General features: G+C 52.9%; 1 protein-coding gene across 2 annotated transcripts in view; it reads left to right on the forward strand.

Annotated features, from left to right (window-relative positions):
* Positions 1-21,643, forward strand: part of SLC23A2 (solute carrier family 23 member 2) — a gene marked incomplete at both ends in the record, with an annotated part of 43,161 nt that extends 21,518 nt beyond the window's left edge. For both annotated transcript variants that reach the window (XM_080716168.1, XM_080716169.1), the window contains 11 exons: positions 1,642-1,730; positions 2,716-2,786; positions 3,927-4,108; positions 7,541-7,661; positions 8,293-8,449; positions 10,763-10,910; positions 12,782-12,887; positions 17,566-17,695; positions 18,573-18,710; positions 19,309-19,404; positions 21,411-21,643. In XM_080716168.1, the coding sequence (XP_080572294.1) occupies positions 1,642-1,730; positions 2,716-2,786; positions 3,927-4,108; positions 7,541-7,661; positions 8,293-8,449; positions 10,763-10,910; positions 12,782-12,887; positions 17,566-17,695; positions 18,573-18,710; positions 19,309-19,404; positions 21,411-21,643 (1,471 nt within the window). The remainder of the gene's footprint in view (positions 1-1,641; positions 1,731-2,715; positions 2,787-3,926; positions 4,109-7,540; positions 7,662-8,292; positions 8,450-10,762; positions 10,911-12,781; positions 12,888-17,565; positions 17,696-18,572; positions 18,711-19,308; positions 19,405-21,410) is intronic.
* Positions 21,644-23,046: the final 1,403 nt, after the last annotated feature.

The raw sequence follows: 23,046 nt of genomic DNA on the forward strand, positions 1-23,046 counted from the left end.
TTGTCTCGGAGACTTTCTCTTACCCCCCCTCCAGAATGCAGCCAGGTCTTGGCCAGTGAGTGAGGTGTGCTGGAGCCGCACTCTCAGGCCCTTGCCCTGGGCGAGCCACAAAGCGCTTGCCCTGAAAGGCTCAGAGGGTGGGGTTCATCTGAGGAGCGGGACCCAGTCGGTCAGGGAGTCACGGGGCGCGCGTGAAACCTGAGCCTCTAGTGAGGCAGGCTGTTGGGGCCCCTGGAGGTGGCAGCCCTTCCTAGTGCCGCGCCAACCTCCCTTCTCCGGCGCAGTGTCCTCCTGAGCGTTGGGCGCGTCCCGCCATGTCTTCCCTTTGACACACAATCCTGCTCTAGGTGACCTTCGTGGGCTCCGGCCCTCCAGCAGGTAACTATAACCGGATGGTTGGTGGCGGGCGTGCCATGTGCATCCGGTTCATATTGGTGGTCTTGAAGCCGCTCCTTGCCTCTCCGTTGCTTCTGTTACATGGTTACAATGGCCAGGAGAGCAGTAGTGACCGCAGATCGTGGCCTTCTCCAGCTCCGATGGCGGGTGCTGGGCTCTGGGCTCGCGGCAGCTGCGTGTCCTCCCGCCGGAGCCACTTCGGCTCTCAGTCCGGTTTCCGCCTTACCTCAGCGGGACTGCTGTCTCACAGCTCAGAGGGGAGGGTGCTGGGTTCCCGATGGCCTGGCCAGGCTGTGGGGCCTGTGAGAATTTGGGTGTCCGGCAGTTGCCAGCCCTGCAAGCAGGAGTCAGTTTTGCGCTTCACCCCACAAACGTGAAACACAGTGGTTGAGTCTGCTCGCTAACCCACAGAGCCACTCTAGTGCAACCTGCTCTCCATTTCCAAATACAGATGGCAAGACTCGAGGTAAATTATTCAAGAAATCAATGATCTAAAATGCGGTCAAGTTTCAGCATTTGAGGATCTCTGCCTTTAATTTGAGGGTGTGGGCAGGAAATTTAATGGAGAGTCTGCCAGGTTTCTGGGCCCTTAAAAAAATGGGTTAGAACACCTTTTAGTATCTTTTACGGTTAAGCAGAGTATTTATTATATCTACTGTCACTTTATAACTTACAGCTTTTCTTCTCTTTGTATCTAGATCACTAATGTTATTTTAATCCTTATGTTTTATGACGAGGGTGGTTTTTGACTTAATAATGGAATGGCAGATGAAGGAGGAGCTTCTTTTTTGTGATAACCAATAAGAATTTAAGAGGGAGGAGGAGGAGGAGGAAGAAGAGGAGGAGGTGGCGGCGGCGGCGGGGGAAACGGCAGGTCCACATTGATGTTTAACAGGGAGCCCATGAGATCAGGAAAGACTGAAGCCCAGATGCTGGCCGGCGCCCACCCCCAAGGGTAAAGGCAGCGATGGCAGGGGCTGGTGTTGGGGTGTTGGACCGACTGACCACAGGGTCCCCGGGCCCCGCCGGGAGCTACCTGGGGGCCGAGCAGCAGGAGGGGAGGACGGAGAAGCCAGTGGGCCTGGCCGCGTGCCGTAGGAGATCTTTGCAGACCGGGGCTCTTTCTTCCAGGTGCGCCTGCAGTTACTCAGGTGCCGTGTGCCTGGAAAGACTAAAGCGTCAAAGAGTGAAGAACCTCGGTAGTTCCCGATGCCGTGATCATGGTTTTGGTCTCGTTTCTTTTAGGTTACCCCTGTTTCAGGCCAGTGCTTTTGCATTTTTGGCCCCTGCTCGAGCCATCCTGTCTTTAGATAAATGGAAATGTAACACCACAGGTAATTGCAGTTATTTCCACATACGTCATTGGGGTCCTCTTGGATGCAGGTGATGAGGGAGGCCTGGATGAGCTGCCCTCGGCGGCTCTCACTCCTCTGGAATTAGGCCCAGAACACAGCAGCCCACAAGCAGCTTAGGACGCTCCAGTCCGTGGACCGTGTCTGTCTCTCTCTTCTGTTCGCTCGTGCATCCCTAACCCTAGAGCAAGGAAGGACCAGAAATGACCTCCTGTCTCTGCGCTAGCGAGATCGATAGATGTGGGAATGGAGTAGAATTGTGCTGTTCTGCTCTCTCTTTCAGTGGATGTTAGGACCCACCGTAGTAATCACTCTTGCTGCGTGAGCATCCCTTCTCTGAAACATCTTTGCTTTTGAAGGATCTGGCTCCTGTGGTTTTCTGCAAACGACTTTCATTCCCCTTCCTTAGTGATTGCAAAGATCCTCAAGGAACCTGATAGGGAATTTGAGAACATCAGAATCAGATATGTGGCACTCTCCAAACAGTTCCATTTTGAGCTTCCGGGAGCCAGCTGTTTCCTGCCTGCCTTCCTTCCTGGCTCCTCGGAGTTACTTTGTGGCCATTAATTTGATTTTGGAACTAGAAAGGCCTCTGTTTTATTTAGGTTTTTACAACCTCAGTCCAGCAACCTTGTTGTGGGGCATTTGAGTTAGCTGTTTGCAAAGGTGGTTTTTTTTTTTTTTTTTTTTTTTTTTTGCTGGTGAAGCTGGTACCGGTAACGGGTAGCACCACTTCAGTCAACTTGACACGAGAGGAGCTCTCAGACGAGGGGATATTTACTAAATTATACCGGGGATCCACCTTGCAGTACGATAAGCCCTGCTGTTGGAGGTTGAATTCTAAGGATGGGTAATGACATAAATACACGGAAAACAGGGAGGAAACTCCTCATACAGGGTGAGATGAGTAGGACCCGTGAAGTATCCATGTCACTCCAAGAAAACTTTCTTTGTTTTTGTTTTCAAGATGTCTCAGTGGCCAACGGGACAGCAGAGCTCTTGCAAACAGAACACATCTGGTACCCCCGGATCCGAGAGGTAAAGGACGCTCCCCCGCAGCCCGCCCGCCGCCTCTCCGCTCCACTCTGGTCCTGCCCAGGGAATCACAGTTGCTTTTCTCTTTTTGCCTTCAATTACTGATACATTTTTACCCATTGTTAAATTGATCCAGCCGGGCGTGGTGGCGCACACTCCTAATCCCAGTACTTAGGAGGCCGAGACAGGAGGATCGCACAGGTTCGAAGCCAGCCTCAGCTCCTCAGTGAGATTCTTAGCAGCTTAGTGAGGTCCTGTTTCCAGATAAAATAGAAAATAGGTCTGGGAGTGTAGCCCAGAAGTAGAAAGCCTCTGGGTTCCATCCTTAGCACCACACACACACACACACACACACAAAAATACTTAATTAATTTAGTCAATGGCCCCATGACACTAGCCTTTCCTCCTGCAACCTCAGGCCTGCTCACTCAGAGGCGTTTCCGAGGCCCATGGACAGACAGCAGCGTTAGCCCTGCTGGTCCAGCGTGTGCCTATTTTTGTTGAAAAAACTAAGGATTTTTGTCTTCCAAGAGAACTAGAATAGAGCAGTGGGTGGCATTCCCAAGACACAGTGACTCTCGGAGAGACATTCGTGTATTCCCAAACCTTAGAACTTTTGTCCGCGATACTGCCTTTCCGTCGTGCTTAGAGGGGGAGGTACGCGTTTTGCCTGCGTCAGTACCCGTGGCAAGGCGAGCTGGTTCGGTGTTCACCGCCCTCTGTAATTCTTTTTTTTTTTTTTTTTTTTTTTGTGGTACTGGGGTTCCTGGAAGCCCTTCTACCTCCGGGCTACACTCCCAGACCTATTTTTGCATTTTTTATTTGGAAACAGGGTCTCCTAAGCCAGCGCACGGGGCTAGCTTCGAACCTGCGCGATCCTCCTGTCTCTGCCTCCCAAGCGCGGGGATTACAAGCGTGCGCCACCACGCCCGGCCGCCCTCTGTAATTCTGACACCAGCGACGTCACGCTCAAGTTGACCAGGCCTTGGCACCTGCGCGCAGGTGCTGGCGTGGGTCTCCAGGACCGCCAGCGGTGGGGCCTCCGGTACAGTGAATGCCCGCCGCGGTGCCACTGTGGCTACAGGTGACTCGGTTTGGCACGCCGGCAGCTCACGCCTGCGGCCGCGCCGCCTCTCATTTCAGATCCAGGGTGCCATCATCATGTCCTCCTTGATAGAAGTGGTCATCGGCCTGCTCGGGCTGCCCGGGGCGCTGCTGCGGTACATCGGGCCCCTGACCATCACGCCCACCGTGGCCCTCATCGGCCTCTCTGGGTTCCAGGCAGCAGGAGAGAGAGCGGGGAAGCACTGGGGCATCGCCATGCTGTGAGTTGCTGCGAGCACGGGAGGGCACCGGGAGGCCTTCCCGCCGCCACCGTCTGCGCCCTCGGGGACATGCGGGACATTCCTGTAGACATCCAAAAGAGAGAGTTAAAGAAATAATAACAATGATGAGGTTGCTGTGACAGGTGAAACTTACTTGACTTATGCTAGCAAATTGTTGAAAGAGTTATTCAGACCCAGAAGTTGAGAAACACAGTTGGGAGGTTCCAGGCCCGGCTTCCCCGTGCTGTGTGGAAGGCGGGCGTGAGCTTCAGGAAGGGATTCCGTGGCACATGTCAGCTCCTGACTTCTGAGTGCAATCCGAGAAGCCACCTTTTTTAGATGACGCACTAAAGCGCATACTTGTAATCTCAGTTCTTGGGAGGCTAATACAAGAGGATTGTAGATTTGAGGCAAGACTCTATTTAATGAGCCAGGCATAGTGGCGCACGCTTGTAATCTCAGCATTTGGGAGGCTGAGACAGGAGGATCTTGGTTCAAGGACAGCCACAGCTACTTAGTGAGGCCCTTTGCAACTCAGTAAGACCCTGCTTCAAAATAATAAAAAAGGGGGTTGGGGGTGTCACTTGGAGGTAGAATACCCCTGGGTCCCACCCCCAGTACCGCCAAAAAAAAATTAATAATAATAATTTAATGAGACCCTTTTTCAAAATTAAAAAGTGCTGGGGATGTAGCTCAGAGGTAGAATGCCCTGGGTTTAATTCTAGTAACACACACACACACACACACACACACAAAAAAAAAAAAAAACAAAACAACAACAAAAAAAAAAACCCAAGTGGTCTGTGGTCTGACTAGGGCTTATTATCCTCAATCCTGCTTAAGAACGTAATATAAAATAATATGAATAGTAACCCATACATCATTACAAATTAAAAGTACGTGAAAACCAATTTCCTGTTTTCACCAGATGTCGGTCAAAATGTTCTTCGCACCAGCGTGGGTGTGCAGAGACATTAACAGTGTTAGTTCACAGAAGTGCAGTGTAGACCACATGCATTGTGTTTACAAAACGGTGAGATTAGAAACTAGCAATAAAAGGATAAAAATCAACAGGAACTGCTTAGAAACTTTCAAAAGGATGGCTCGTAAATAACTCCTGGCTCAGCGGAAATGGAAACCTGTTACTGCTAATTTAGCCAACGATCACAGCCACAGAGGCAGAGCCGGTCACGCTCGGAGTGGCCAGCGCTGTGCTCGTGGGCATTTATAACCTCAGGGAAATGGCGCACCAAGCTTGTATCTCCAGGACCTAGAAGACATGATTTGAAACGAGCCTAAGAAAGTGGGGTACAAGTGAATAAGAGGAAATATGAGACGGAAAAGCAACGAGCCGAAAGCTGGCGCTCTGAGGAGGAGCCGCGGCCTGGCTCCCGGCCGGTCCTTGGGAGGCTGAGATGGGAGGATCATGGGTTTGGCCGGCTACTTAGGCCCTCGGCAACTTAGTGAGACCGTTTCAAATCAAGAATAAAGAATATTTTATGCAAATAAATACAAACATTTTCACATGTAGAGTAACTGTTACTTTGTAATTCGTTTTTCACCCCAACAACCTTGGTGCTCAGTTTCCCAGGACATTATTGTTTAGACGGGTCTAATTCATTCTAAAGTTGTACAGTGTTAAATAAGTATGCCTAATCTATGATTTATCTGACATTTTCTGCAGATGGCATTCATGCATGCTATCTTAGTATTATTGCTATTGTGACCAGTGCTGCAATATGTATCCTTATGCATAAAGGATGAATGTTTTATTTATTTATTTATTTATTTATTTATTTATTTATTTATTTTGTGGTACTGGGGGTAGAACCCAGGGGCTTTTCTACCTCCGGACTATACTCTCAGACCTATTTTATACTTTATTTGGAAACAGGGTCTCACTAAGCTGCTGAGAGCCTCACTAAGTAGCCGAGGCTGGCTTCGAACCTGTGCGATCCTCCTGTCTCAGCCTCCCAAGCTCGGGGATTACAAGCGTGCGCCACCACGCCCGGCTGAATGTTAAAATATTTAAAAAGATCCAGTGAGTTAGCAGGGCCATAAAAGCAGGATGAAGCCCGAGTTGCAGTGGCCAGCACGTGGATGGCCTGGGCTTGTACAGTCGTTTGCATTGCTTTTGTTGTTGTGTATCTGGGAATTGTTTAACAAGATGTCCCACCCGTAGAACAGAATGCTAAGCTAAGCAGCCGCTCGGTGCTGTGAGGTGGGGACGTTCTCAGTATCCACAGGGGCTGAAAACTGGTTAGGAAGCAGCGTGAAAAGCGCGCCCAGCGGGTCAGATGACAGCCTGTTTGTGCCCGAGGACAAGGGTGGCGCAGCCTGTCTTGTCTGCGCCCCGCGCCTGGCTCCCCACGAATGCTGGGGTCTGATGGGCGTTCAGAGTAGACCGCACTGTTACGTGCTCTTCAAACTGAATTGTTCCTTTGGCTGTTCTGCCTTTGAAGTGTTTTCTCCAGTTCGCGTGTATTACGTGCACAATACTAAAGTAAATGAAAAGTCCACCAGGCGTGGTGGCGCACTATTGTAATCCCAGTGTTTGGGAGGCCGAGACAGGAGGATCGCAGTTCAAGGACAGCCTCAGCTTCTTAGTGAGGCCCTTTGCAGCCCAGTGAGACACTGTTTCAAAATAAAGAATAAAATATAAGGCAGGGGGTATAGCTCGGAGGTAGAATGCCCCTGGGTTCCATCTCCAGTACCACACACACACAAAAGAAATAAAAATAGGGCTGGGGGTGTAGCTCAGAGAGAGAATGCCCCTGGGTTCCATCCCCTGACCTGCAAAAAAAAAAAAGAAAGAAAGAAAGAAAAAAGGAATAAAGTGAAAGGACAGTCGCCAAAGGAGCAGAGCGCAGAGGTGCTGTGGAAAGTGCCCGGCGTGGTGGACGGCACCCCGCGCAGGCCCTTCCTTCTCTGAACTTGGTCATGCCCAGCTCTGGCCTGCGCACCTGCCCCCGGCCACGTGTCCGAGTGGGAGAGTCAGATAGACGTGGAAGGGTCCAGAGCAGGCAGGAGACCCGTGTCCGCCTGCCTCCACCTCACCAACGCGGGCCAGGGAGGCCTGAGATGTGGCTCCCCCTTGATTCTGGACGTGCTTTCCTTAAACGTGCTTGGGAAAAGGAGCCCCGCGGGGCAGGTGGTTTTGCCTGAAATAAAGGCAGTAGCCGACTCGGGGCCTTATTGACCTCCATAGAATTCACTTTGAACCACATAAGCAGCGCCTTTTTTCAAACCTGAATTTTATTTTTGTGTGGTACTAGGGATTGAACCGGGGCATTCTACTTCCGAGCTATACCCCCCCCCCAAAGCCCTATTTTATTTCCTGTTTTGAAATAGAGCCTCACTAAGTTGATTGTTATTTTAAAACATGTACATAACAGCCATTAACCCCTTTCCTTTTTCTTTTTCTCTCCTCAGGACAATTTTCCTAGTGTTACTATTTTCTCAATATGCCAGAAATGTTAAGTTCCCGCTCCCGATCTACAAATCTAAGAAAGGGTGGACGGCATACAAGTTACAGCTCTTCAAAATGTTCCCTGTGAGTAGTTAACTTTATTTTTCCCTGATAATAGAGCCCTGGGTCCACATGTAAAAGCTACTCAGTGAAGAGCAGACTCTGAGCAGGCCCTCATGGGGTGTCCATGTGGGTGGTGTCTTCGGGGTCCTTACGACCAGCCGTAGCCAGACAAGGCTCCAATTCGCTCGAGCACATCAAGCAGGCCTGTAATCCCAGCATTTGGGAGGCTGAGACCGGAGGATCGCGGCTCGAGGACAGCCTCCACTACTTAGTGAGGCCCTTTGCAACCCAGTGAGACCCTAAGAATAAAAATATGGCTGGGGGTATAGCTCAGAGGTAGAATGCCCCTAGGTTCCATCCCCAGACCCGCCAAAAAAAAAAAAAAAAAAAAAGACATTGTTGGGGCTGAGATTTGACCCATGTAGCCTCAGCAGGTACTGTGTCCATTATTTTTCTAGCGAGACTTTGGAAGGGCCATGGGATCATGGGATTCACCTGCATAAGTGCTCTTAGCGCAGTCCCGTTCCAGGAGTTGGTCTGCAGAGTACTGGTGGTGGTGGGCTCTGGGTGCTGTGGTCCCCATGGGAACGGGTGCGTTCAGCCAGCGCACGCACGTGCCCTCGGCCTGACCGAGCTCCTTTGACCACTTCAGATCATCCTGGCCATCCTCGTGTCCTGGTTGCTGTGTTTCATCTTCACGGTGACAGACGTCTTCCCTCCCGACAGCACCAAGTACGGCTTCTACGCACGCACGGACGCCAGGCAGGGCGTGCTTCTGGTGGCCCCGTGGTTCAAGGTGCCGTACCCATGTACGTATCCAGGCAGCCCGCGGGGCCAGGACTGGCCACCTGCAGGGCCTGGAAGCAGCACAGAGGTGCCGCAGCAAGGAAACCTTTGTCCCCGAGTGTCTCCCGAGCCTCTGCCCACTCGAGGGTTAGATGGCAGAGAGGGAGGCCTTGTCCCCACAGGGCCGCCACCTTCCCTCCTTGTCTGTCACCCGGCCGGGCTCCTGGGGCTCCAGAGGGTGGGATCCTGGGCCAGTGTCCCGCCGGGCGCCCCCTAGTGGCAGGCGTTGAGGCTGCTGCAAAGGCAGGTGAGCTGCGTGGTGGACGCGGGAGGCCCAGGACTGGAGAGCGGCAGCAGGCCGCCCAAGCGTGATGGCGTCCACATAATCTTTTAATGGGTGGCCGTGATCTTTTTAATTTGTTCACAGCTGCAGAGGTAAACCAATCCTCCCAGTAGGCCGAAGGTGGGTCTTCGGTTGAAACCGGAGTGGGGGTGACAGGGCGGAAGATGATCCCCAGCTGAACAATTACCTGGAGTCACGAGGCGCCCGGAGCCTCTCGTCGCCTGTTAGTGGTTCTGGTGTAAAGACTCTGCCTAGCCTTTGAGGGTTTTAGTAGAATGAGCCCTGAACTTAGGTTGTGCCTAAGTTTATTTCCATGTCCAGCTGTGGAGAAAACGCAAGGAAGGCCAAGAATATTAAGGTCCGTTCACAGATGGCTCCTCCAGCACGCTTGACTGCTGGCAAGGTTGGCACTGGCCCCTTTTGCTCCTGATCTAGTCACAAAATCTCTGAAGAGTCTAGCCTTCCTAAAATAACATTCTCATCACATTGCATGAAATCTAAGTGTGTATTTATACATACCTATCCCGTTTCCGAGAAATGGTGTTCTTGGTTCATAAACATACCTTAATCCAAGATAAAATGAGATTGAATTCACCCGGTAGGGCAGCCAGGAGGGAGGAAGCTCCGTGGCACGTGTAGGTGGCTTTGTCCGGGCAGCAAGCTCCCAAGGGGAGCCCTGAAGGAAGCCCGGGCGGGCGCCGGTCCCATGCTGAGAGCACAGGGGCCACCTCTGTGGGGCAACCACAGCAGTGGGCAAGCTTGTGGGGCTTCATTTGGGAGAACCTTTAGCTGCCAAGAGCTGGTGAATCGCCCGAGCTCTCCTGGGCCAAAAGCCACCTCAGACCTGGTCCTGTGTGATCGCCAGTAATGTGGACCGACCCAAAGAAAGGTTTCCAGGTATCAAGAGCCACTGTGTTCTCAGCCCCTGGTGCGCTAAGAGTTACCTGGTTGGTTGTTCATATACAAATTTACAGTCTAAAATGTCAGCCTTGCCAAGGCTGGAAGAACTGGACCATAGTCAAAGCCAGGGTGGTGGCGAGCTTGTAATCCTCACACTTGGGAGGCTGAGACAGGAGGATGCAGGTTTGTGGCCAGCCTCTTCAACTTAGACTCTCAGCAGTCTAGTAAGACCCTGTATCAAAATAAAATGTAAAATAGGAATGGGGGTGTCGCTCAGAGATAGAGTGCCCCTGGGTTCCATCCCCAGTACCCCCCCCCCACACACACAGTTCTAGTCAAAAGAAGAGATGAAATAGTAGTTTGAAACCAGAACACTGGAAGCCAGCAAGGGAGACGTGCTTGAATGTGCCTATGTGTATAAAAACAGATTAAAAATTAATATTACTGCCGGGCATGGTGGTGCACGTTTGTAATCCCAGCATCTGGGAGGCTGAAATCAGAGGATCGTGGTTCACGGACAGCCTCAGCTACTTAGTGAGGCCCTTTTTCAAAATAAAGAATAAAAAATAGGGCAGGGGGTATAGCTCGGAGGTCAAATGCCCCCGGGTTCCATCCTCAGACCCAACCCCCCAAAAAAATTTAATACGATTAGAAACTTAAAATTTCGGTGTAGATGGAATAAACATTTTTTGAAAGCGGAATGAAGGACCTTGGCGCAGGACTTGGTTGCATGGCGCCCTTGATCCCAGTGCCAGGTGGCCGAGTGCCTTAGTAGAGAACTCCCCTTGCCTCGTCGGCATGGTGACGCGTCAGGGTGTAGATCTGGCTGCTGGTTTCTTTCCCGTCACTGCAGGGTGTGTTAATTGTAAGTTAGTGGGCACTGAGTGCGACTTTCAAGCAGGAGGAGAAGCATGGCCTCTCCAGCCGGGTGGCTTCTGTTTTCGGTCAAGCCACGGAGGTCTGGCTTCAGCAGGGTCCTCCCTCTGCCGAGGTGGCGATGGAGGTTTAGCGTGCATTTTCCGTAGCTCCCATGCCCCGGGGTCTTGCCTTCCCCGGGGGAAGGAGCACCGCTCACGCCCGTCTCCCTTCCCAGTTCAGTGGGGGCTGCCCACCGTGTCCGCAGCCGGCGTCATCGGCATGCTCAGCGCCGTGGTGGCCAGCATCATCGAGTCCATCGGCGACTACTACGCCTGCGCCAGGCTGTCCTGCGCCCCGCCGCCCCCCATCCATGCCATCAACAGGTATGTCCAGAGCCGGCCCTCCATCTGCCGTGGTTTAGCTAAGTGAGGAAGCGCAGAGGGCTGCAATGTGTTCTTGGACAGGCCAGTGGCCTCATCATCTGTCGTTTCCTTCACCAGTAAGTAACAGAGGAACCGCAGCCTGCCTCCCCAAGACAGTCAGGCGCTCCCTGCGGCCCTGCAAGCCTGGGACTCCCCAGCGGATGCCGGCCACGGCCGTTCTTTGCTGGGTTCTGTGGCATTTGATAGACATCCACTTTGATTTTCTTTCTTTTTTTTCTTTGTGATGGTACTAGGGATTGAACACAGGGGCATTCTACCTCTGAGCTACACCCAGCCCTATTTTTATTTTGAAACAGGGTCTAACTACTTGCTGAGATTGGCCTTGAACCTCTGATCCTCCTCTTTTAGCCTCCCAAGTATTGAGATTATAGCCCTGTACCACCATGCCCAGCTTCATTTATATATATTTTTTTCCAGTACTGGGGATGGTACTCAGGGGCATTGTACCTCCAAGCTACGCTTCCATTCCTATTCTTTTAGTCTTTTTTATTTCTATTTTTTATTTATTTTTTGTAGCAGGGATATTCCACCTCTGAGCTACACCCACAGCCCTATTTTTTATTCTTTATTTTGAAACAGGGTCTCACTGAGTTGCAGAGGGCCTCACTGAATAGCTGAGGCTGCTCGCGGACCACAATCCTCTAGAATCAGCTCCCAAATGCTGCAATTACAAGCGTGCGCCACCACGCCCAGCTAGTCTTTTTATTTTTAAACCGGTCTCACTGAGTTGCGAAGGGCCTCACTAAGTAGCTGAAGCTTTCTGTGAACCATGATCCTCCAGTCTCCGCCTCCTGAATGCTGGGATTACAAGCGTGCGCCACCATGCCTGGCCTTCATTTTGATTTCTTATTTCCTCAACTGTTCTTTTTGTTTGTTCATATAGACTCAAATGTTGGACTCTGAAGTAAAGCAGTCTTGACAGTTTATAAGGTTACTTTTAGGTTGCAGAAATTCTCTTCTCCCTGTCTAACCCTGAGTGCTGTCAGACAGGCAGGAGGCAGGAGGCAGGAGGCAGGAGGACACCTGTTCTCGCATCTGTAGCGGAAGCCTTAGCATCGGATAGTAACTGCTCCAGCTGTCAGATAGGTGCATTCCAGCTGTTCTTGAGGGTGGGTACTCTGGAATCCTCCCACAGTTCCAGCTCATAGAAATGGACAGGGAAGAATAAAAAGAGCCAGTGAAGCCTGCAGAACCTAGAGACTGATGCCCCCCCAGACACCTGCTCTCGCTTTGGGGAGTTGGTAGGAAATTGACCCTCAGGAGGCTGCAGAGAAAAGAGAGTCAAGCAGGTTCGAAGCCAGCCTCAGCTACTGAGCGAGGCTCTCATCAACTTTTAGTGAGACCCTGTTTCCAAATAAAGTATAAAATAGCTCTGGGAGTATAGCCCGGAGGTAGAAAGCGTCTGGGTCTAATTATAAAATTACAAAGGAGTTTCTTCCTGATAAAAATGGGATTTTAAAAGTAAAAAGAATGAAGTTGTACGTTTTACGCCAGAGGACAGCTGGTGTTTGTCTTTGTTCCCAACAAATGGTTTTTATTGTCTGGCTGAATTCCTTTGTTTTTATTTGATATGATTTCAAAACACCTGTGTCTAACGGGTGGTTTAGAGAGGGCCTCCTGGGGCCCTGCTGGAAAGCAGCTTTCGCAGGGGCAGGTCCGGGTGGGGTCTGAGGTTCTGTATTTCTAGCCCCTCCCCAGGAGGGGCAGCCGCAGGGCTGTGGACCGCACTTGCGGGTTGCACGCGTCGAGAGCCATTGCAGTGTTCTTCCGTCGAGTGACGGCTTCTCTCCCCCGCTTCCTTTCCGTCTCAGGGGCATCTTCGTGGAGGGTCTCTCCTGTGTTTTGGATGGCATATTTGGTACCGGAAATGGCTCGACTTCATCCAGTCCCAACATTGGAGTTTTGGGAATTACAAAGGTACAAATAAGTTTCTAATGAATTGTAATTAACCGGGCCTCTGAGCCTTGTCCATTTCACTGATCGGCCCCACTGCGCTGAGTTCAACACGATCACCACCCTCTCCGACTCCTTGGCTCCCTTTGGTGAGTCTGGAATGCTGGCGAGAGGCTCACGTCCTCGGCTGACCCTCCTGCGGAGGCCCAAGTGCCGCGTTCCTCCTGGGCACCATCCTGTGCCAGGCCCGGCGAATAGGAAAGTGGAGGCGCGCGATCTAGCGAGAGACCAGCCGGCAGCATCCCAGTTAGTAAAGGGGGGCCGGGCCGGGCCTCACCCAGAAGGGGGGGGCTAGAGTTAAGCCAGAAAAGGCCTGTGCAGGCAGGTTGGTGAGGAGGGCCAGGTCAGCGGCCCCGTGCAGGGAGGGGCAGGACACAAGCCGGTCAGTGGGCACACGCCTGAGCAGAAGCTGCTGCCAAAGCAAGCACAAACAGAAAACAAATAAAAATTTTAAAAAGGGGGCTGCCGTAGGAGCAACTGGATGTGATTTTGTCAGAAGTAAATTTATATATATATCTTTTTTTTTTTTTTTCCCCAAAAAGGGATCCTGCCACCAGTAGACAGGTGTGCAAGAAATATGTGGAAGAAAGGTGGGGAGGAAACTTGCTGGGCCTTATATTTCAGCAGGGCTTCTGTGCCATCTTCTGCTGGTGGGAACAGGCCCACAGTCTTGACGCCAATGGCTGAAGGGGATGCCAAGGGTGGGGCTGGCACTCACAATTTCCAGGAAATTCTATCGTCATAAAAATACGGGCACACACAAGGTTACACAGTGGCAGTCTTACAAAGGCAAGCTCTTCCTTTGACAGAAAAAGATGTAATTATTTCTCACAATTTTGACCTCTGTGACGCGAGGAAACCTTGGGGGGGGGTAGAAACAGACCTGTTGCTCTCGATGAGAGGTGAAGCCCCTCCCTACAGGAAAGGTCCATCTTACATCAGAGCAGCAACACCATCTGCACAGCCCAGGGGCCCAACTCTCTCGGGTGAGAGCAGACGCAGAGTCACTGCGAGCAGCCGAGTGCCTCTGTGCGCTCGCCCCGCCCACCCGACCCTAGACACAGATGCCATAAACCTGGGCGGCCCTGCCCAGGCCCGCTTCCAGGAGGAGCCTGCTCCCGTGCCCCTCAACTTTATTACCGGCAAATAAACTCTATGCCAGTGGCCGTAAGCCAAGGAGGGCTGCTTGCCACGCTGCTGAGGATGCCGCAGGCCTGCCGGCCGCGGGATATGATGCAGCTAGGGGCTGCAGCTGCTCCCCATCCTAGAGTCACTGGGCTCCTCCCTGAGAAGTGGGGGAGCCCAGAAGCCTTCTAGGTCATTTGACCTCTGAAAATGGGGCAGGGGCGGGTTTCCAGATAAATCTTCCCCCTGCTCCATGCCAGAATCTATAAACAGATAAATAAGAGCAGAGACGAAGTTTGGTTAATGTTGCTTATGCATCCAGGTGCGGGAACAGCAGGGTCACAGGCTGCGCTGGCCTGTGTTGTTCAGCCTGGGGTGTGCCGAGGGCCCCCCTGCTGCCTGGTGCCCAACGCGTGGCAGGGGAGAGAGGGTCTGACGGGCACTGGATGCCACCTCTCGGCCATAACCAAGAAACTTGTCCCGAATAGCATAGTGGGAAAATTGTTTTAAGTTGGGGGGGGTTCCTGAGAAAAACTGTACGCCTTCTTTCTGTACACGTTTAAAACACATAGCCAGCCGAGCGTGGTGGTGCACGCTTGTAATCCCAGCATTTGGGAGGCTGAGACGGGAGGATCACGGTTTGCGGCTGGCCTCAGCTACTTAGTGAGGCCCTTTGCAACTCAGACCCTGTTTCAAAATAAAGAATTAAAAATAGGGCTGCGGGTATAGGTATAGTTAGGAGGTAGAATGCCCCTGGGTCCCACTCTCAGTACTGCAAAAAAAAAAAAAAAAAATTGGGGCCAGCCTCAAGAATTTAGTGAGACTTTGTTTCAAAATAAAAAATAAAACTGAGCCGGGCGTGGTGGCGCACGCTTGTAATCCCAGCATTCGGGAGGCTGAGACCTGGAGGATCGCGGTTCGCGGACAGCCTCAGCTACTTAGTGAGGCCCTCTGCAACTCAGTGAGACCCGGTTTCAAAATAAAGAATAAAAAATAGGGTAGGGGGTGTAGCCCGGAGGTCAAATGCCCCTGGGTTCCATCCCCAGACCCGAAAAAAAAAAAAAAAAAAAAAAAAAAAAAAAACCCTGAGCTGTGGGTGTAGCTCAGGTATAAGGGCCCTGGGTTTCATCAGGACCAACAAAAACAAACAAAAATAAAAACACACCACAACTTAGCCAAGACTGCTGTTGCATCTGGGGACCAGGTGGGTGGGGAAGAATTACCTTTACCACAGTTCGAGTGGTGCTGGCTTTGCCAGCTTGTTCTGGAAGGGTGCCCCGCCAGCGCTTTTTAACAAGCCAATTGACAATTGACGGTGTCCTGGACCTCAGGGCCCAGCCCCTGAGCCACTTCCCTGGATAAAGGCCGCATCCTGCCGCGGTCAGAACATCAGCTGGAATGGGATCTGTCTAACCTGAATCACAAGATTTTATTGTTCTGCCGGGCGTGGTGGCGCACGCTTGTAATCCCCACACTTAGGAGGCAAAGACACACTGGCTTAAGAGACCCTATTTCCAAATAAAATATAAAATAGGTCTGGGAGTGTAGCCCGGAGTTAGAAGGGTTTCCAGGAACCCCAGTACCACAAAAAAAAAAAAAAAAAAGAGTTGTTGGGAGGGCCTGGGAGCCGGGTCTGTGGCCTCCCACGCCCACCTCGAGCAGGCAGGCCCGTCCCCCTGTACTCTGCCTCTCCTACAGCAGGGCCGGGGCAGGCCGCTCTGAGGGGACCCCTGCACTTCTATAGACGCATTGTACAATAGTCAGTGGCTTCATGTGGCTATATACTTTTTTTAATTTTTAAAATTTTTTGTTAATACTGGGTATGGAACCCAGGGACATTTTACCTCTAAGCTACAAAGCTACATCCCCAGCCCTGTTTTTTCTTTCTTTCTTTCTTTCTTTCTTTCTTTCTTTCTTTCTTTCTTCCTTCCTTCCTTCCTTCCTTCCTTCCTTCCTTCCTTCCTCCCTCCCTCCCTCCCTCCCTCCCTCTCCCTCCCTCCCTTCCCTCTCCCTCCCCCTCTCTCTCTCCCTGACCCCCCCCCCCCTTTTGGTTGTCCTGGGGTTCCTGGAAACCCTTCTACCTCTGGGCTACACTCCCAGACACTTATTTTTTTATATTTTTATTTGGAAACAGGGTCTCTTAAGCCAGCGCAACTGGCTTCCAACCTGTGGGATCCTCCTGTCTCCGCCTCCCAAGCACAGGGTTTATTCTTTATTTTTGATACAGGGTTTCACTAAGTTGCAGAGGGCCTCCCTAAGTAGCTGAGGCTGTCTGGGAACCTGTGATCCTCCTGTCTCAGCCTCCGGAATGCTGGGATTACAAGCGAATGCTGGGATGACAAGCGTGCGCCACCACACCTGGCTGGCTTATGTACATTTGAGTAAGTTAAAATTAAAAATTCACTTTCCCATTGCCCTGGCCACCTTTCAAGGCTCAGTCGTCTTGTGTGGCTTAATGGCTGCCGACGGGCAGCAACACTCCCCCCGATGTTTCTGGAGCCTTCTTTACCTGGTTTACATCCTCCAGGTACAGTCTAAGGAGGAAGGAAGAATAGTGGCCAGTGGTGCGGCTTCCTGAGTTACACGCCAGCTCCACTTCCTACTGTCTGGGTAATAGCAGGTTAGATAGAAGCTTCTGGAAGGCAGAGTCCAGGCTTAACAGGAGGCAAGCCCCCAACCCAGCTGGAGCAGGAGGGAGCTTACCAGGAGGTGTGGCCTTGTTGGGAAGAGCCTGGGAAATGGGCTTTATTTTCCAAGCTCCAGAGAATATAAGTGGGGGACTGGCCTCCCCACAGCAGTCCCTCCGTGGCCGTGGACAGAGGAGGAGCCAGAGGCGCGGGCCCGGGTGGGGGCTGTCAGCTCTGCGCTGGCCAGGCGCCGTCCAGACCGCTTCCGGCACACTGTCCTCTCCTTGAATAAAGCCACCAGGTTTACCCGTGATGGAGGGAGGATCCCGAGACCCGGCGAGGCCAGCTTGCCCGTCGTGCAGTCAGAGCTGGGGAGAGCATACAGGCTGGCTTCTGGGCCGGGGAGTGCTGTGCTCTTGGGGCCCTACTCGGGATCACCTCTCATGGGCAAGACCGTGAGGAGAGGCGGTTCTGGAGAGGCCGGGAGGATGGTGCTGTGGTTGCTACTACTGGTGGGTCAGCATAGTGAAGAGCGGGGCATCGGAGCGCAGCAGGGCGGGGCGCTGTGGCCTTTACATCTCCATGCGAGGGAGACCCACCCAGGGCACGGGAGACCCACCCAGGGCACGGGAGACCCACCCAGGGCACGAAGCCAAGGCTGGTCCCTGACCTCGGCCTCCTCCCTGCAGGGCAGCTTTGGGGACAGGGTGGGCCGGGGTGGGAACTCCACTTGGGATGTCTTTGTAGTAACTGGAGTCGAGTCCCTGCTAACTAAGCGTTTAGGGGTCATCTTGAGTTGTGCCTGAGGACTGGCGGTCGTCCGTGACACCAGGCTGGAATCAGCTGCCGGAGCACGGCGGTGAGCAGCGTCCGCCCTCTGTCGCCCACAGGTCGGCAGCCGCCGGGTGATCCAGTACGGCGCGGCGCTCATGCTCGGCCTGGGCATGATCGGCAAGTTCAGCGCCCTGTTCGCGTCTCTCCCGGACCCCGTGCTCGGAGCCCTCTTCTGCACACTGTTCGGTAAGACTCCGTTCCCTGGTAGTGGGCTTCCTTAGACTGTGTTCCTCAGACACCCTTTAGTGAGATTGAAGCTAACATTTTCCCCAGTGAATGGGCCATCTTTACCAAGGAACTCTGAATTTGATCTCTGTGCCATTTGGTCCTAGTAATTGAGGACAGGCATCAGTTATTTGGGTGGATTTCTCTATTTATTGTGATACTGGCTGTGGAACCAGGGGTTTTTCTACCTCCGAGCTACACTCCCATACCTATCTTTTTTACTTTATTTGGAAACAGGGTCTCACTAAGTTGCTGAGAGCCTCACTAAGTAGCTGAGGCTGGCTTTGAACCTGTGGGATCCTCCTGTCTCAGCCTCCCAAGCACGGGGATTACAAGCGTGCGCCACCACGCCTGGCTTATTTATTTATTTTTGTGGTACTGGCTATGGAACCCAGGGGCCTTTTACCTCTGGGCTACACTCCCAGAACTATTTTATATTTTATTTTGAAGCAGGGTCTCACTAACTTGCTGAAAGCCTCACTAAGTAGCTGAGGCTTTCTTTGAACCTGCGTGATCCTCCTGTCTCAGCCTCCCAAGTATTGGGATTACAAGCGCGCGCCACCACACGCAACTGGGTTTCCCAATTTATTTGAAATGTTTGTGCAGAGGGGACGCCAGAGTCCTTTGTTGTCTGCTTGATCTAAAATGCACGTAGCGGGCTGCTGATGTTTGGACCAGAGACCTCACGGCCGCGCTCCAGCCGCACCTCCCCCTCTCCCACTAGTGCGCGGGTGTCCAGCTTGCTTCGGAGGACACAGGGCAGCAGAGCATCTGCTCCGCCTAAGCCGGCCCCTCTGCAGGCGCTGGGGGAACCTCACCCAGCTGCTTTTCTCTCCAGGAATGATCACAGCCGTCGGCCTCTCCAACCTGCAGTTCATCGACCTGAATTCTTCCCGGAACCTCTTTGTTCTTGGGTTTTCAATCTTCTTCGGGCTGGTCCTTCCAAGTTACCTCCGACAGAACCCTCTTGTCACAGGTAGGGAGGATGGGCCCTGGGTCTCGTGCGGGAGCTGGAGTCTGTACCAGGGAGAGGGCTGGAGCCTCGGGCACGGCGCTGCGGAACCTTCCTCAGGCTGTTCTCCCAAGTCTCTCCCTGCGGTTTCTCAGGAAGTCTGTGGGGTTGACGGGGTACTGAGTTCTTTCTGTACCAGGACCCTCTCCTAAGCCGGAGTGCCTCCCCTTTGATTTCTCAGACAACTGCCATAGTAAGATGTATAACTTCTTAGCCACATGTGATGGCACACGCCTGTGGTTCCGGTCACTTGTTAGAAATTTTCCTTATGAAGATACCTTTAGATTCTTGTTAAAAGTATTCCTAGGCTGGGGGTGGTGGCGCACGCTTGTAATCCCAGTACTTGGGAAGCTGAGACAGGAGGATCGCAGGTTCTTAGCCAGCCTCAGCTACCTAGTGAGGCCTTCTGCGACTTAGTGAGACCTTGTTTCAAAATAAGGAATAAAAAACAGGGCTGGGGCTATAGCTCGGAGGTAGAACGCCTCTGGGTTCCATCCCCAGCACCGTCACAGCCGCGCCGCCCCTGCGCAGGCGCCGGCACTCACGGCCCTCTGTCTCCTAGGCGTAACGGGCATTGACCAAGTGCTGAACGTCCTTCTCACCACGGCCATGTTCGTAGGGGGCTGTGTGGCTTTTATTTTGGACAACACTATCCCAGGTATGTGGTATATCTCGAACACGCTTATTACATGTGTGCAGTTTTCTGTTTTGTTAGGGCTGTTGTTGCCAGACAAAAATGAGAAGCAGAAGTTGGGTGTGGTAGCAGGTGCTTGGCAGCTAAGGTGGGCGGTCACTTGAGACCAGCCTAGAGAATACAGCTAACCCTGCCTTCTATTTTTTTATTTTTGTGTGGTACTGGGGGTGGAACCCAGAGGCTTTCTACCAGGGGTTTTTCTACCTCCAGGCTATACTCCCAGCCCTATTTTTATATTTTGTTTGGAAACAGGGTTTCACTAAGTTGCTGAGAGCCTCACTAAGTAGATGAGGCTGGCTTGGAACCTGTGCGATCCTCTTGTCTCAGCCTCCCAAGCGCGGGGATTACATGCGTGCGCCACCACGCCCGGCTAACCCTGGCTTCTAAAGAAAAAAAGAAATATATATGTTTTTCAATAGATATTATACATACATACATACATACATACACATATACATATACATATACATACACATATCCATAGCAGGGGGAGTCTGTTCACAGCCATTGCTGGTCTAAGCTGTTTTCTAAAGCAGTCCAGGTGACACTGTACAGTGGGTCTGGTTTTTTGGTACTAAGCTGGTTAACTTGATTCTCCTGCCGAGTGACCAGAGACAGCTGGAGATGCTTGTGCGCGGCCAGGTGGTGGTGGTGCCCCGTCCGCCCTGGGCTCTGCCTCCCTTCTCAGCCCGCGCGCAGGACCTCCACCCTAGCTTTCGTGGGCTCACTCCCACGCTCCTGAGCCACTTGTCTACCTGCATCCCGTCCTCCCAGGCCCCTGTCCTGTGACTGAGTCAGCCCTGAGTGAGCTTCCAGCTGACTGAGACCAGAGGATGCTGGGAGAAGCTGAGGTCGTAAGGCCAGGGTCAGCGACCTAGGAGGCGGCTGCTCTGGGCACACGGGCCCTTGTCGATGAACACTGGCCACACCAGGCTCCCTGCGATGCCTAGGCTGGAACGCGGCCTGCCCCGCGCCCTCCCGGTGTCCTGACATGGCTGCTACGCGTCCCGCTGGGATGTGCTGCCTTCAGGGGGCCTTGCAGTTTCATCCTCCCCACGCCCCTTCCTTCTGGGCAGTGTCTCCATTGAGACATTTTGGAGGTGGACTGTTCTAAGGATCTCAGTAAAATCTTCAAGCCCAGCCAGGTGCGGTGGTGCGTACTTACCACACCAGTACTTGTGAGGCTGAGACAGGAGGATTTTAGGGTCAAGATGAACTTGAGCAACTTAGCAAAAAGCCCTGTTTCAAAATAAAAAAGGGCTGAGTGCGTAGTTCAGAGGCAGCATGCCTCTGGGTTCAATCCTCAGTACCAAAATAATTAAGTAATGTTCAAGCACAAAACAAGACCAATACACACCAAAATTGAGCAAAGCAGTACAAAACTTGGGCGAGTCCAGTGGCTGGTCGATGAAAGCATTGTATAGTATAATTAAAACCAGGCCAATTTTTTTTTGTTTTTTTTTTTGTACTGGAGGCTGAACCCAGAGGTGTTCTACCTCTGAGCTACACCCCCAGACCTATTTAATTTTATTTGGAAACAGGGTTTCCCTAGGTTGCTGAGTCTGGCCTCGAACCTGCAATCCTCTGTCTTAGCCTCCCAAGTACTGGCAGGTGCACAGCACTATCAGTGTTCCAAATTCAGGTTTGCATTTTCGAGAGGTATCTTTATTCCCAGTGTTGGGGAACAGGTCGGGGGAGGGCCTGGTGAGTCGGAAGCCTGGACAGCGGCGGGAGGGCTGTGCGGTGACCCAGGAAGGCAGCATCGTGGCCGGGGCCTCATTTCAGCGGTGGATGTGCGGCGTGTGGCCCGTGGCCGCCGGGCTTGCGAGGCGCGGTCAGCTCTCGGACCTGCGGCCGGGCGCTGCAGGAGCGGCTGCCTCGCCTTCTCGGGTTGCGCGTGCACTGGTCCGATGAGTGCCGCCCTGACGCACGCGTTAGACTGAGCACTCCTGTGTTTGTGTGTGCGACAGGCACCCCAGAGGAGAGAGGGATCAGGAAGTGGAAGAAGGGCGTGAGCAGAGGGAGCAAGTCACTGGACGGCATGGAGTCCTACAACCTGCCATTCGGCATGGACATCATCAAGAAGCACAGATGCTTCAGCTACCTGCCCATCAGCCCTACCTTTGCGGGTTACACGTGGAAGGGCTTCAGGAAGAGCAAAAACAGCCGGAGCTCAGACGAAGACTTGCAGGCCCCGGTATAGCCTCGGCTGTGCCCGGGGCCGGCCGCAGCGGGGCACGCACGCGGCTCCTTGCTGAGCAGCGCCAAGTAAAGTGTATGTTTGTGTAGATCCACTTCCATCCCGCACCCAGAGCTAAGGCCCGTTGAACACCTCTTTTCTGTTGTGGGTGGTGATTGTGTCTCATGGTGTCTCGCCTGTCTCCTTATTTAAGCCCTGACCTTTGCCCCCTGAGAGCGTCCATTGCTGGTCCCGCCACTGAACTTGCAATCCCAGTCCTTGGCCACCACCCAGTGCTCGCAGCCCGTCGCCGGGACCCAGGGCTTTCTGTGACCTGCGCTCCTGCACTCGACCTTGGCCCGTCTCCTCGCCGGGCCCCGCTGCTCATCCAGTGTGACTGTGGTGCCCGGTCCTCCCCCTGGCAGGCTGCTGGCCTCTGCCTGGATGGGCACGAGCCCATCTTCAGTGCTGCGTTACGGTTGGGAGTGGAAGTTGTTGAGGGGCGCGAGAGGGAAGGGAAAGCCTGACGTCCAGTACCAGGCTGCCCTTTCTTGCTGTCCTGTGGCCTCTCATGGCCTGCTTGGCATTCGTCCCATGGCTGGTGTGGTTAGGGGGCCGCACGGATGCCGACAGGCTAGTCTGTGGGCGTCTCGGGTCCGTCATGGGGCGTCACCCCTGCGCGTCTGTAATTACAAGGGTTTCCTCCTATTTAATGTCATTGACTACAGCGGGTTTTCAGAATTCAGTGTTTGTTCTTTGACCTCTTCGCTCCCATTCCTTGCCCCGCGCCCCATGGAGGAGAGTGCCAGTGTTGGGAAAGCCGTGGGCGCCATCGGGGAAGCTCGTGCAGGGCTGCTGAAGGCCCGGAGCCGTTGGTGTGGCCGTGGTTTGTATTGCTTGATACCATGGAAGTGTAAATACTGTAATACCTAATCTATTTATCAAAACTGACTACTGGACCAGAGCCCAGAAACTGTGGGTCAAGTTACAAGTGAATTTGTTTCGTGAAGAAGGGAAGCCGGGGCAGGCGGCAGGCAGAGCCGCCGTATTGCCCACCCCATCTTCCCCGCCAGCGTGTCCCCTGCTCTCCTGGCCAAGGCGGCCCTGGCAGACACGGCGTAGGGAGGCTTTCTGTGACCTGCCATGGTGCGCGTCCACTGGTCCTGATCTTGCAGAAGGGAAGGTTAGCGTCCTTGGCCGAACACCGCGCTGTGTAGGTTGTTGCAGAAGATGTTGAGAAAAGTCAGCAGACGCCCTCCGTTAGGGGATCTGATTTATAACACTAAGTCCCTTCTGACAATGATTTCTGTGGGGTTTGAAGTTTTTCAGCCAGGGGCACAGCCTGAGGTGCAGCCGTGGCCTTGCGGGTGTGGTGTGCCTCTGGGCTCTGGAGGTGGCAGGACGCTGGCGTCCATGGCAGGCGAGGT

This window comes from Muscardinus avellanarius (genome assembly GCF_963383645.1).
Source record: "Muscardinus avellanarius genome assembly, chromosome: 19".
NCBI classification, from domain to species: domain Eukaryota; kingdom Metazoa; phylum Chordata; class Mammalia; order Rodentia; family Gliridae; genus Muscardinus; species Muscardinus avellanarius.